This window comes from Nycticebus coucang, chromosome 8, assembly GCF_027406575.1.
Source record: "Nycticebus coucang isolate mNycCou1 chromosome 8, mNycCou1.pri, whole genome shotgun sequence".
Taxonomy (NCBI): Eukaryota; Metazoa; Chordata; class Mammalia; order Primates; family Lorisidae; genus Nycticebus; species Nycticebus coucang.
This window is the reverse complement of record NC_069787.1, coordinates 95,109,016-95,122,157: the sequence shown is the minus strand read 5'-3', so window position 1 is coordinate 95,122,157 and position 13,142 is coordinate 95,109,016. Positions and strand designations below refer to the sequence as shown.

At 40.9% G+C, this 13,142-nt stretch overlaps 1 protein-coding gene across 6 annotated transcripts in view; it reads right to left on the bottom strand.

Annotated features, from left to right (window-relative positions):
• The window catches only part of RBM6 (RNA binding motif protein 6), a 170,204-nt gene that overhangs the window by 86,284 nt on the left and 70,778 nt on the right, over positions 1–13,142 (bottom strand). For 4 of the 6 annotated variants that reach the window (XM_053598699.1, XM_053598698.1, XM_053598697.1 and 1 more), the window contains one exon: positions 9,520–9,593. The exons of the other annotated variants lie outside the window; for them this stretch is intronic. In XM_053598699.1, the coding sequence (XP_053454674.1) occupies positions 9,520–9,593 (74 nt within the window). The remainder of the gene's footprint in view (positions 1–9,519; positions 9,594–13,142) is intronic. 6 annotated transcript variants of the gene reach the window in all.

Sequence of the window (13,142 nt, the reverse complement as noted above, 5' to 3'; positions counted from 1 at the left end):
CCATGGTTTTAAGACTTGGTTAGCAATTTCAGGAAACCAGCAAAGATCTATACCAGCACATACTAGTCATCCAATTACAAGAGCCACAAGACTACACAAATTAGCACCTCACCTACTCCCATTTTTATAAAAAGTCAGACATTAGCTAAAAATACAAACCGAGGCTGGGCACAGTGGCTTACACCTATAATCCTAGTACTCTGGGAGGCCAAGGCAGAAGATCACTTGAGGTCAGGAGTTCGAGACCAGCCTCCACAAGACAGAGACCCTTTCTCTACCAAAAATAGAAAAAAAAAAAACAGCTCGGTGTGGTGGCACATGCCTGCAGTCCTAGCTACTCATGAGGCTGAGGCAGAAGGACCACTTGAGCCCAGGAGTATAAAGGTTGCTGTGAGGTACAGTCACATCACTGAACTCTACTAGGTGACAGAGCAAGACTCTATCTCAAGAAGAAAAACACACACACAAACACACACAAAAAACACAAGCTAAAAGAGATTTGATAACATCAAAGCACGAGGTTAAAATATACAGGCACATTTCCAATTTAGAGCAAATTAGTAATTAAATTACTCCAATCCACTGAAATAAACAATGATTTATGTAGGACAAAAATAATTATAAACCTATAAGTTATAGGTTTCTGTGTTAGTAGCACAGAAATCCATAACTATAGGCTTATAATTAGGAGACATAATGCAAAGTACACTTAAAACTGCCAAATGATAAATGTTTATTTTTCAAATTTAAGAGAATTAAACTAATTCTAGTTTATAGCACCTCTCATAAATAGAGAGCCTAAGATATGGCAAAGCCAAGGGATGGTTATCAGAGCTTAGGGTTTTAAAGTCACAGGCTACATTTCCAGTATGGTCTAACCATACCCCAGGAGGTACTATCTCCTGCTCTTTCTCTTAAGACGAGATAAGATTTGAAAGTTAAGGCAAGTGTCTATGTCTCTGTTTTTATGCCAGTACCATGCTGTCTTGACCACTATGGCTTTGTAGTACAGACTAAAATCTGGTATGCTGATGCCCCCCAGCTTTATTTTTGTTACAGAGAACTGCCTTAGCTATACGGGGTTTTTTCCGGTTCCATACAAAACGCAGAATCATTTTTTCCAAATCTTGAAAGTACGATGTTGGTATTTTGATAGGAATGGCATTGAATAGGTAGATTGCTTTGGGAAGTATAGACATTTTAACAGTGTTGATTCTTCCCATCCATGAGCATGGTATGTTCTCCCATTTGTTAATATGCTCTGCTATTTCCTTTCTGAGGATTTCATAGTTTTCTTTATAGAGGTCCTTCACCTCCTTCGTTAGGTATATTCCTAGGTATTTCATTTTCTTTGAGACTATGGTGAAGGGAGTTGTGTCCTTAATTAGCTTCTCATCTTGACTGTTATTGGTGTACACAAAGGCTACTGACTTGTGGACATTGATTTTATATCCTGAAACATTACTGTATTTTTTGATGACTTCTAGGAGTCTTGTGGTTGAGTCTTTGGGGTTCTCTAAGTATAAGATCATGTCGTCAGCAAAGAGGGAGAGTTTGACCTCCTCTGCTCCCATTTGGATTCCCTTGTCTTGCCTAATTGTATTGGCTAGAACTTCCAGCACTACGTTGAATAGTAAAGGTGACAGAGCATGCATGGTACTGGCACAAAAACAGAGACATAGACACTTGGACTCGAATTGAAAACCAAGAAATGAAACTAACATTTTACAACCACCTAATCTTTGATAAACCAAACAAGAACATACCTTGGGGGAAAGACTCCCTATTCAATAAATGGTGTTGGGAGAACTGGATGTCTACATGTAAAAGACTGAAACTGGACCCACACCTTTCCCCACTCACAAAAATTGATTCAAGATGGATAAAGGACTTAAACTTAAGGCATGAAACAATAAAAATCCTCCAAGAAAGCATAGGAAAAACACTGGAAGATATTGGCCTGGGGAAAGACTTCATGAAGAAGACTGCCATGGCAATGGCAACAACAACAAAAATAAACAAATGGGACTTCATGAAACTGAAAAGCTTCTGTACAGCTAAGGAGACAATAACCAAAGCAAAGAGACAACCTACACAATGGGAAAGGATATTTGCATATTTTCAATCAGACAAAAGCTTGATAACTAGGATCTATAGAGAACTCAAATTAATCCACATGAAAAAAGCCAACAATCTCTTATATCAATGGGCAAGAGACATGAATAGAACTTTCTCTAAAGACGACAGACGAATGGCTAACAAATACATGAAAAAATGTTCATCATCTCTATATATTAGAGAAATGCAAATCAAAACCACCCTGAGATATCATCTAACCCCAGTGAGAATGGCCCACATCTCAAAACTGCAGATGCTGGCGTGGATGTGGAGAGAAGGGAACACTTTTACACTGCTGGTGGGACTGCAAACTAGTACAACCTTTCTGGAAGGAAGTATGGAGAAACCTCAAAGCACTCAAGCTAGACCTCCCATTTCATCCTGCAATCCCGTTACTGGGCATCTACCCAGAAGGAAAGAAATCCTTTTATCATAAGGACACTTGTACTAGACTGTTTATTGCAGCTCAATTTACAATCGCCAAAATGTGGAAACAGCCTAAATGCCCACCAACCCAGGAATGGATTAACAAGCTGTGGTATATGTATACCATGGAATACTATTCAGCCATTAAAAAAAATGGAGACTTTACATCCTTCGTATTAACCTGGATGGACGTGGAAGACATTATTCTTAGTAAAGCATCACAAGAATGGAGAAGCATGAATCCTATGTACTCAATTTTGATATGAGGACAATTAATGACAATTATGGTTATGGGGGGGAAACAGAAAGAGGGAAGGAGGGAGGTGGGTGGGGCCTTGGTGTGTGTCACACTTTATGGGGGCAAGACATGATTGCAAGAGGGACTTTACCTAACAATTGCAATCAGTGTAACCTGGCTTATTGTACCCTCAATGAATCCCCAACAATAAAAAAAAAAAAAAAAGTAAGTTAAGGCAGTAGAAACTCCTAGGGATGACTGGAAATAGTCCTCTGACAATCAGTCCCAATCAACAAGCTAAATGAGTACTGTTAATGGGGGGGGGGAAACCCTGGGAACTGCCTCCAAATCCTCCTTTAGCCAAGCACTTACACCATTAAGCGAAGAGCAGAGCTGCTATAATTCGAGATTTTCTTGTTCCAGTCAGATGAGAAGTCGTAATCACCACAAACATGCATTCAACGTTCACTGCATACCAGGCCTAGTTCTAATCACCTTACACACATTAACACATTTAATCCCTAAAGGTATGTGAAGACACTAAAATACAGAAAGGTGTCCCACCTGCCCAAATTATACAGAAGTGACAGAGTTGGAATGCAACCCCAGGTAGGCTGCTTCCAGAGTAGTATTATATTTTATTATCTCAGGTTCAGTCAAGTCTCAAGCATAGGGTAAGTATTTGATAACCAAAATGCACAATCAAATCACCAATCCTTAAATTCACTTTATTTTTTTGTAGAGACAGAGTCTCACTTTATGGCCCTTGGTAGAGTGCCTTGGCCTCACACAGCTCACAGCAACCTCCAACTCCTGGGCTTCAGCGATTCTCTTGCCTCAGCCTCCCGAGTAGCTGGGACTACAGGCGCCCGCCACAACGCCCGGCTATTCTTAAATTCACTTTTAATTCTCCTTAATACTCTAGCACTCCTGAGAGTGAGGGCTATCTTTAATAACCCGTGGTTTCCATCCATTTTACAATGCATTTTGCAATATCACTACTGAGGCAATCAGGCAAAGATACTGAAATTGAAGTTTATGGGAAGAATGGTATGACTCAACCAGAAGTTATAAAAGTCAGATACTGAGAACAGTGAAGTAAATTGGGGGCAAGGATTGCTTAGGTAACATCACAACCTTTCAGGTATGTATTTATTTATACAGATAATTGGTTTTTTTGCTACTTGGAACGAACACAATTTAAATATTGAAGTGTTTCAGACAGAGTAATTACGACCAACTTAAGCTTCCAACAAAATGGGTCTTCATCAATTTTTTCCACTACAGCTCCATACATAGTCTTTCCAAGAACATAAACTTTTCCTGGCATTCTAATTTTAACTATCACAAGGACAGACCACATTTAAGATCTGCCTTCATTTATATACCTTCATAAACACCCTAGCCATCCTAATATCTTCAATAACCCAAACTTTCTTAACTTTTTGACACACGCACAATTGCTATTTCATAAAAATTCATGTATTCCACAGCCTTCATTCCCCACACTAGAAAAAACCCAGTGTTGAAAAGAATTTTCATGTCAGATGATAACACTACCCTTTTCTTTGCAACTTTGACAGGCTGAGTATATCATACAGAAAGTTGAGTAAAATTCCAGAGAAATAAATTCCTCTCCCAGAGCATTCTTCTTCTAATAGTTAATAATTATATATGTGTATCTATACATATGTATTTCAAAATAGCTAGAAGAGAAGAACTGTAATGTTGCTAACCTAAGGAAAAATGTTTGAGGTGATGAATATCACAATTAGGCTGATTTGGTCAATACATACTATAATACATGCATCAAAATATCACATGTATCCCCAACATATGTATGGATATATCAACTTTAAAAATACAAAATATAGGGGTGGTGCCTGTGGCTCAGTGAGTAGGGCACCAGCCCCACATACCAGAGGTTACGAATTCAAACCCGACCCTAGACAAACTGTAACAAAAAATAGCCAGGCGTTGTGGTAGGCACCTGTGGTCCCAGCTACCCAGGAGGGGGAAGAGAATCGCCTAAGCCCAGGAGTTGGAGGTTGCTGTGAGCTGTGACGCCAAAAATAAATAAATAAATAAAACCTCATTTAAAAAAATACAAAATATAATACAAAAAAAAAAATGACACATAAACAAAGGGAAAGTAAATGATCACCTAAAGGTGGAGAATTTAATGCCAGCAAAGGATGGTTAGAAAGAGGTGTGGCTTAAATAAGGCCAGAGCAATCTTTTATGCCGGTGTTTTAGTGAATATCTGGCTAAACAGGAACAGGCAACAAACACACCAGCAAACCTGAGGGGAAAAAAATGCCACACTCTGGGAGGCTTAGGCAGGTGTGCTGCTTTAGTTCATGAGTTCAAGACCAGCCTGAGTCAGAGCAAGACCCTGTCTCTAAAAAATAGTCATGCATTATGGCAAGCACCTATAATCTCAACTATTCGGAGGCTGAGGCAAGTGAATTGCTTGAGTCCAGGAGTTTGAGGTTGCTGTGAGCTATGATGCCGTGCCACAGTACTCTATCCAGGGTGACAAAGTAAAACTCTGTCTCAAAAAAAAAAAAAAAAAGAAAGAAAGAAAGAAAGAAAAGAAAATGCTAATTCCTGCAGACCAAATGTCAACAGTTTTACAGAGCTATTATTCACATTAGCAACCACCAAAAGAAAGACAGAGATTGATTCTTTAATACAATGTTCTTACTCCCCTTGTCAAGTCCCAGCACAACAGCACATGCAGCAAAAAGGAGCTGGTATTCACCCTCAATCCCCAGGGACCTGGACAACAAAGAAAGTCAAGGACATATTGACACTGCCAGAAATAACATTTCCCAGAAGTGATGGAAGGAAAGGCTCTGTGTGACCGTATTTGATGGCTGCCCCCTTCTCCTAGACAAAGATGATGGTGGGGTAGGCTAACAAAGTCATACCTTCCTACCTGTAAGAAATTACTTTCCCGCACAGATAGCTGATGGCTAAATAGACAACCTCTGTGACCACAATGCTCAATATTGCTGCAGAGCATCCTATTTTTGACACCTAGCGGTAGACAATGAGAAACGGCTAAATGAACCTTGGTTATCACCCTGAACAACCTCAGTAAGGCAAACATAACCCACAATATTTGACAAAGCAGGATGGCAGATGCTTCCATTATCCTATCCCCAAGACCTACAAGTATCAGTCAATGATAAAAAACATTTTACATCAAGGGTCATGATAGTAAAGAGTTATAAAAAACTCAACCCAAAACATTCCATAGAAACCTTTTAAGAAGCATATGCACACATTTGAGCTCTACTAAGAGGTACCCAGGAGATCCTGGTGACTAAGAATCTGTATCAGTTTGGTCTGTAAGTAAAACTTGAAGGAAAGGATAATGCATGAATAGATATTTCACCTTCTATAACTACTCTGTAATAGTTACTTTATTCACTCTGAGAATTCAGGACTTCTTCCCTCGTGTTCTTATATCTTTCCTAAGATTTTTTTTTTTTTTGAGACAGAGTCTCACTTTGTTGCCCTTGGTAGAGTGCCGAGGCATCACAGCTCACAGCAACCTCAAACTCTTGGGCTTAAGCGATTCTCTTGCCTCAGCTTCCCAAGTAGCTGGGACTATAGGCACCCGCCACAACACTTGGCTATTTTTTTGTTATTGTAGTTGTCATTGTTATTTAGTGGTCCCGGGTTGGGATCAAACCCACCAGCTTCGGTCTATGTGGCTGGCACCATAACTACTGTACTACGGTGCCGAGCTTTTCCGAAGATTCTTAACTAATGTGTTATAAGGAGCTTAATTCATATCCCTTCCTTAAAGAATTAGTTTTAATAAATTCTAGATATAAAAATGAACTTACAGCTCGGCACCTGTGGCTCAAGCGGCTAAGGCGCCAGCCACATACACCTGAGCTGACGGGTTCGAATCCAGCCCAGGCCCGCCAAACAATGATGGCTACAACCAAAAAATAGCCGGCCATTGTGGCAGGCACCTGTAATCCCAAATACTTGGGAGGCGGAGGCAGGAGAATCGCCTGAGCCCAGGGGATGGAGGTTACTATGAGCTGTAATGCCACAGCACTCTACCCAGGGTGACAGCTTGAGGCTCTGTCTCAAAAAAAAAAAAAAAGAACTTACTTTCCTAAAATTATGAATGGAAATCACTTGACATGGGGGGAAGGGAGAGAAGGTAGGACATAATCACCTAATTTCAAATGCTTACCAAGTGCCTAGTACTATGTTAAATGTTCTGCAGACATTATTCACCAAGAGTCACTACTCAAATGCAATGTCAATCCTCAAGAAAATTCTCTTGACCACCCCATCTAAAATTGCCCAGATCACTCATTTTCTCAATACCTTGCTTCATTTTCTTTACTACTCTTAGGACTATCAGGTACTGTATTACTTTTGTCTATCTGTTAAGCTCTGTCTTCTCCCATTAAAATAATCTTACATAGTCTTATTCACTGCAGCATCCTCAGCATGAAGAAAGGTACCTGGCATTGGCATGTGATAATGGCACACCCCTCCCCTCCAAAAAAAAGGAAAACGATGCCTACCTGCCTCTGCATACAGGCGGTACTCCTCAACGAACCTATTTAATCCCTAGGAGGACTTCATGAGATACTGGGAATGGAGGGAACTGAGGCTGAGGGAGGTTAAAAAACTTAGCAGTGGACATCCAGCTAGGAAATAACCTGACTCCAGAACCTGAACTTCTCTTTTTTATGTTATAGTACCTAAGTACCTAAGTACAAAATTTCTGACAATCTGATTCTCAAAATTTCTCCCACCAAAATTATTTGCATACACCCTAATTTGTGGTAAAGAATGCTGATCTGATCATGAAGTTTATGTGGTACAGCCCAAGAAGATTCTGTTGTGTGGCAGTACCAGCACTCTAGGACTAGGAGAAGAATAAAAATCTGTTTTCCTTTCTTGCTACATTACCCAGGGTGGAATGCAGTGGCTATTCACAGGTATGATCCCACTATTGATCAGCATAGGAGTTCTGATCTGCTCCATTTCTGGCCTGTACCACCAGTTGGACCCTCCTTAGGCAACCTGGTGGTCCCCTGCTCCTGGGAAATCACCATACTGATTCCAAACTTAGGGCAGACACCCAATCAGCATAGCACACAATAGCTCAGAACTCCTGGACTGAGGCAATCCTCCTGCCTTGGCCTCCTGAGTAGCTGGAACTATAGGTATATGCCATTGTGTCTAGCTCTCTCTCTTTCTTAGTGTTAGATTATAAGGTCCTGGAAGATACAAGCTATCTCTTAATTGTATTCCTGAACACAGCAATACATGGTACCCTACGCATAAGGATGGTCACCTGTCAAAACACTACTTCTAGCCAGGCGTTGTGGTGGGCACCTGTAGTCCCAGCTACTTAGGAGGCTGAGGCAAGAGAATCGCTTAAGCCCAAGAGTTTGAAGTTGCTATGAGCTGTGATGCCACAGCACTCTACTAAGAGCAACAAAGTGAGACTCTGTCTCAAAAATACATAAATGATAAGGAGAAAAAAATTAGCCAGGTGGTACGGTAGGCGCCTGTAGTCCTAGCTACTTGGGAAACAGAGAAAGGAAGATCACTTGAGCCCCAGAGTTTGAGGTTGCTGTGAGCTATGCCGATACCATAGCACGCTGGCCTGGGCAACAGAGAGAGACACTGTCTCAAAGAAAAAAAGTTTTCTCTAATTAATGCTTGTTCTCAAAGCACCTATGCCCTCTCCAAAATCTAAGGGGAGAGAGAACATGGCCAAAGAAGGGAAACATTAAGTGTAATGAGCCATGCTGAGTGGAAAACAGCTATAATGAAACAGCTACAAAAGAAGAAGAGTTCTCATGTATTAACTACTTTTCTCTGGCAGAGCCTTCATGTATGATTCTAGGCTCACTACATTTCACACTATTAAGTATAGGAAGTGGGTATATAAAAATCAAACTATTTCCCTAAACTTCTTTTTCCCATTTTTCAGATGGAAGAACTAAGACAACTTAAAGAAAACTACTTTCCCCAAGGAAACACCATGCAAGAAAGAGTCTACCAATTTAGTAAATTCTCCCCAAACTACCAGGCAGACTTCAATTAAAGAACATGACAATTCTAGGTGGCAAACTGAAAAACTCCAGATGGTTCAAACATAAGGTAAGTACAGATTCAGAGTCACCAGCTCTGACTACATGCAGCCAAGAAATTGAGATTTCAATTCCAATTAGCAAAGAACAATGATGAATGCAATAGACACAAACAATCGACTCCACTCTCCTCCCTAATAGCCCTCTTTCAAAAGAAGCACATGCAATCAGGACCTGAATGCCACAGTTGTCACCATTGGTGGTCTTCACCCTAGGTCTGGATCTAATTATTACCTAGAATTCCTGTGCCAAGCAGATCCCTGGGATCACAGACAATCAAGGATCATTCATTGCATCAGGATCCCCCATCTCAGTCAAAATCCAAAAGAAACACTCTAGACTTGTCTTTCTTTACTATATCCTTTGGAATTTAATCCAAATGCAACTGGGTTCCAGTTTTTAAAATATACTCTGTGTCCATTAACTCCTTTAGAGAAAGTTTCCCAGCCTTTTAAAAGTTTTCCCTCACAACTGCTTATTGGTTGGAGCGTGGTATGCTCCAAAGATAGATTTCTTGCATTTGAAACCCTCCCTCCCCATACATAAATAAATATATCCTTCCAGTATCATTTGACCGAAGTATAAAGCAACCTGGTTGGCCTCCATGCATCCGATGGCATCTTCCAAGAGTGAAAACTCCACGCAGACATAGCCATAGTCGTAACCTGGGGACAGCATTTAAATACAGACGGGAGTGGTGTTAGTGCCTTGCAAACACAAAAGACACACTTAAATCCCCTGTTTCTGAACCCCTTAAACACAACCCCTCCCAGCTAGGTCCTCCCTCCCCTACACTAGGCAAAGTTGCAAGCCTAAATAGGGAAAAAGTACTGAAGGAAAAGTCTGGATGTTCCTGGACTTTGAGAATCATTCCAAAGTGGCTTTTTCTATTAACCAAGAACCTTTGCCCTCTTTAGCATGGTGATCTGCCAAGGGTGCCCCAGATTTGGGTAATCCCACAGAATGTTCATATGGGACCCGAAACATTTTAACCACAGGCTGAATATTCTGGAAAATCAAAGTCAACAAGAACAAAAAAGTATCTGAAAAATGTATCCTAAGAGAAGGAAAAGCGATCATCCCAAGGCTATGCTAATAGTCACCACTTTTTAAGTAGAAACCACCTTCAAAGACAGAAGTGCTGATAGACTGAGACAACTATTCTGTTTGGATACCACAGGAAGCTTCTGGTAGGCAGGGGATAGACCATTTCAGGTCTCCTCTTTTTTTCCTTGTTTCAAATCAAGTCATAAACCAGCTAAAATCTTTATAAAAGGAAGAAGGTGTAAAAGCATAAATAAGTACAAATAGCTGGGTACAAAATAATGCTCATGCACAAAGACTAGTAGTCGGGTAGGCTGAGGAAAAGATAGTAGTTGTTAGCGATCAGTACATGTTCAAGAATTGTACATACCATTAAAGTTATAAAATACTCATCACTTTACTCCTGAACAAGTATCACTTGTAGCATAGGCCTGAAGCTCTCATGACCCATGGGCAGTCATGGGATTTATAGGCTGCTGAAATCTCATCTTAACCCATCCTATAATTTCCCTGATACTGCCACCATGTGACAACAAAAATACACTTGTCGATGCAATACTCCACAAGTGTCTTCCATGGTTCTTCCACTGCCTCATAGGATAAAGAAGCTCATCTCTAGAAGTGATGCTGTATAGATGAAACAGCAAGAAAAAGATGTGATTTATTCAGATGAGGAAAAAAACTCAGGGAAGACAAACAACACAAAACCTATATAATTCTGAGCAGAAAGTATACACGTATAACAACAGGAAAATGGTATCATCACTGAATCAAGGTTACAAAGGTCAAAGAAATTACAGCAATAGAAAATGTAACTGTAAAAACATAACAAATTTAGATAAAGTGAGTTAGATTCCTTGACACATGGAATGAATGGCCTATAATATTTATTATATCTAAGCTTTGATTTTATTAGACTTATTAAATACTCGAAGTTCACTATGAAACCTTACAATGGTGTAAGTTGATCCTTGCTTTGAGATTTAGAAAATGATCAGGAAGAAGAAACAAAAGCTACTAGAAACCTCAGTGCCACCTTAGACTCATTTTCTATCCTAATATCACAGCTTTGACCAATATGGATTAAAAACCCCTCCAAACTGTTTAAACTTACCACAAAATGTCTCCTCTGCTTAGTAACTCTTTAAAGAAATAAAAGCACTTTAAAGAAACAGCATACATATTTGCACATATCCTATTAACAATGGAAATAATTTTGTTACTTAATTCCTTTCCAGTGGACGTTTTGATTAAACTCAGTAAATACCTGATACATAAAACATTCTTCATTTTCTAAAGGGCTCTGAATATCCTTGAGAAACAATAGCAAAAGGTACTAAGATACCTGTTAGCACAAAATGTCTACTGCAAACACTCAAATGCATTTCAACAATCAGAAAGAGCCATGGAACAAGCAGATACATTCTCAAGTGTGCTAATTACCTCTACAGAACTTATCAAAAGAGTGCCCAGCTGCCAAGATGAAAAACATGGGAAACTAACATAGAATTGTCAAAGACCTAAATGTTCTTTCTGGGCTTAAAGAAGTGACCACTGCAGACTAGAGAAGCACACAATCTGTAGACAGAGAAAGAAGATTTGTAACAATGTTCATACTTGACTAAAGAACAAATAGAGGATGATAGTAAAGTCACTGGGAAGGGAAAGATACAGTCAATAGGATAAGCTATGAGTATCTAATAGCATCTCTATACATCAACCCTGTTAATATTACATGTTAACAACGTACTTCAGGGCGGTGCCTGTGGCTCACAGGAGTAGGGCGCCAGCCCCATATGCTGGAGGTGGCAGGTTCAAACCCAGCCCCAGCCAAAAAAAAAAGGCAAAAGAAAAAACAAAAAAAAATGTACTTCATATTTAATATTATATTCACAAGCCCAACACTCAATTTCTTCTGCCTAAAACTTTAGCTATCAAAAAAGAATAGAAATTGGGTGGCACCTGTCGCTCAGTGGGTAGGGTGCCGGCCCCATATACCAAGGGTGGCGGATTCAAACCTGGCCCTGGCCAAATTGCAACAAAAAAATATCCGGGCATTGTGGTGGGCGCCTGTAGTCCCAGCTACTCGGGAGGCTGAGGCAAGAGAATCATCTAAGCCCAGGAGTTGGAAATTGCTGTGAGCTGTGTGACACCAGGGCACTCTACCCAGGGTGATAAAATGAGACTCTGTCTCTACCAAAAAAAAAAAAAAAAAAAAAATCAAAATTTAGGGCTTAACTATACTAACGCTTTTTTTTTTTTGGAGACAGAGTCTCAAGCTATTGCCCTGGGTAGAGTGCCATGACATCACAGCTCACAGCAACCTCCAACTCTTGAGCTCAAGAGATCCTCTTGCCTCAGTTTTTCTTTTTCTTTTTTTGAGACAGAGCCTCAAGCTGTCACCCTGGGTAAAGTGTTGTGACATCACAGCTCACAGCAACCTCCAATTCCTGGGCTCAAGTGATTCTTCTGCCTCCGCCACCCAAGTAGCTGGGACTACAGGCACCCACCACAACACCCGGCTATTTTTGGTTGCAGCCGTCATTGTTGTTTGGCAGCCTGGGCTGGATTCGAACCTGCCAGCTCAGGTGTATGTGGCTGGCACCTTAGCCGCTTGAGCCACACGCACCGAGCCTTGCCTCAATTTTTCTACATTTAGTAGAAACAGGGTCTCACTTTTGCTCAGGTTGGTCTCAAACTTGTGAGTTTGGCTCAGCACCTGTGGCTCAAGCAGCTAAGGCGCCAGCCACATACACCTGAGCTGAATCCAGCCCTAGCCCGCCAAACAACAATGACGACTACAACCAAAAAATAGCCAGGCGTTGTGGCAGGCGCCTGTAGTCCCAGCTACTTGGGAGGTGGAGGGAAGAGAATCGCTTGAGCCCAAGAGTTGGAGGTTGCTGTGATGCCATGGGCACACTACCCAGGGCAATAGCTTGAGGCTCTGTCTCAAAAAAATACTTGTGAGCTCAAGCTATCCGCCTGCCTAGGCCTCCCAGAGTGCTAGGATTACAGGCATGAGCCACTGTGCCCACCCTATATTAACACTTAAAAAAAAAACTTGGGCGGCGCCTGTGGCTCAGTCGGTAAGGCGCCAGCCCCATATACCGAGGGTGGCGGGTTCGAGCCCGGCCCCGGCCAAACTGCAACCAAAAAAATAGCCGGGCGTT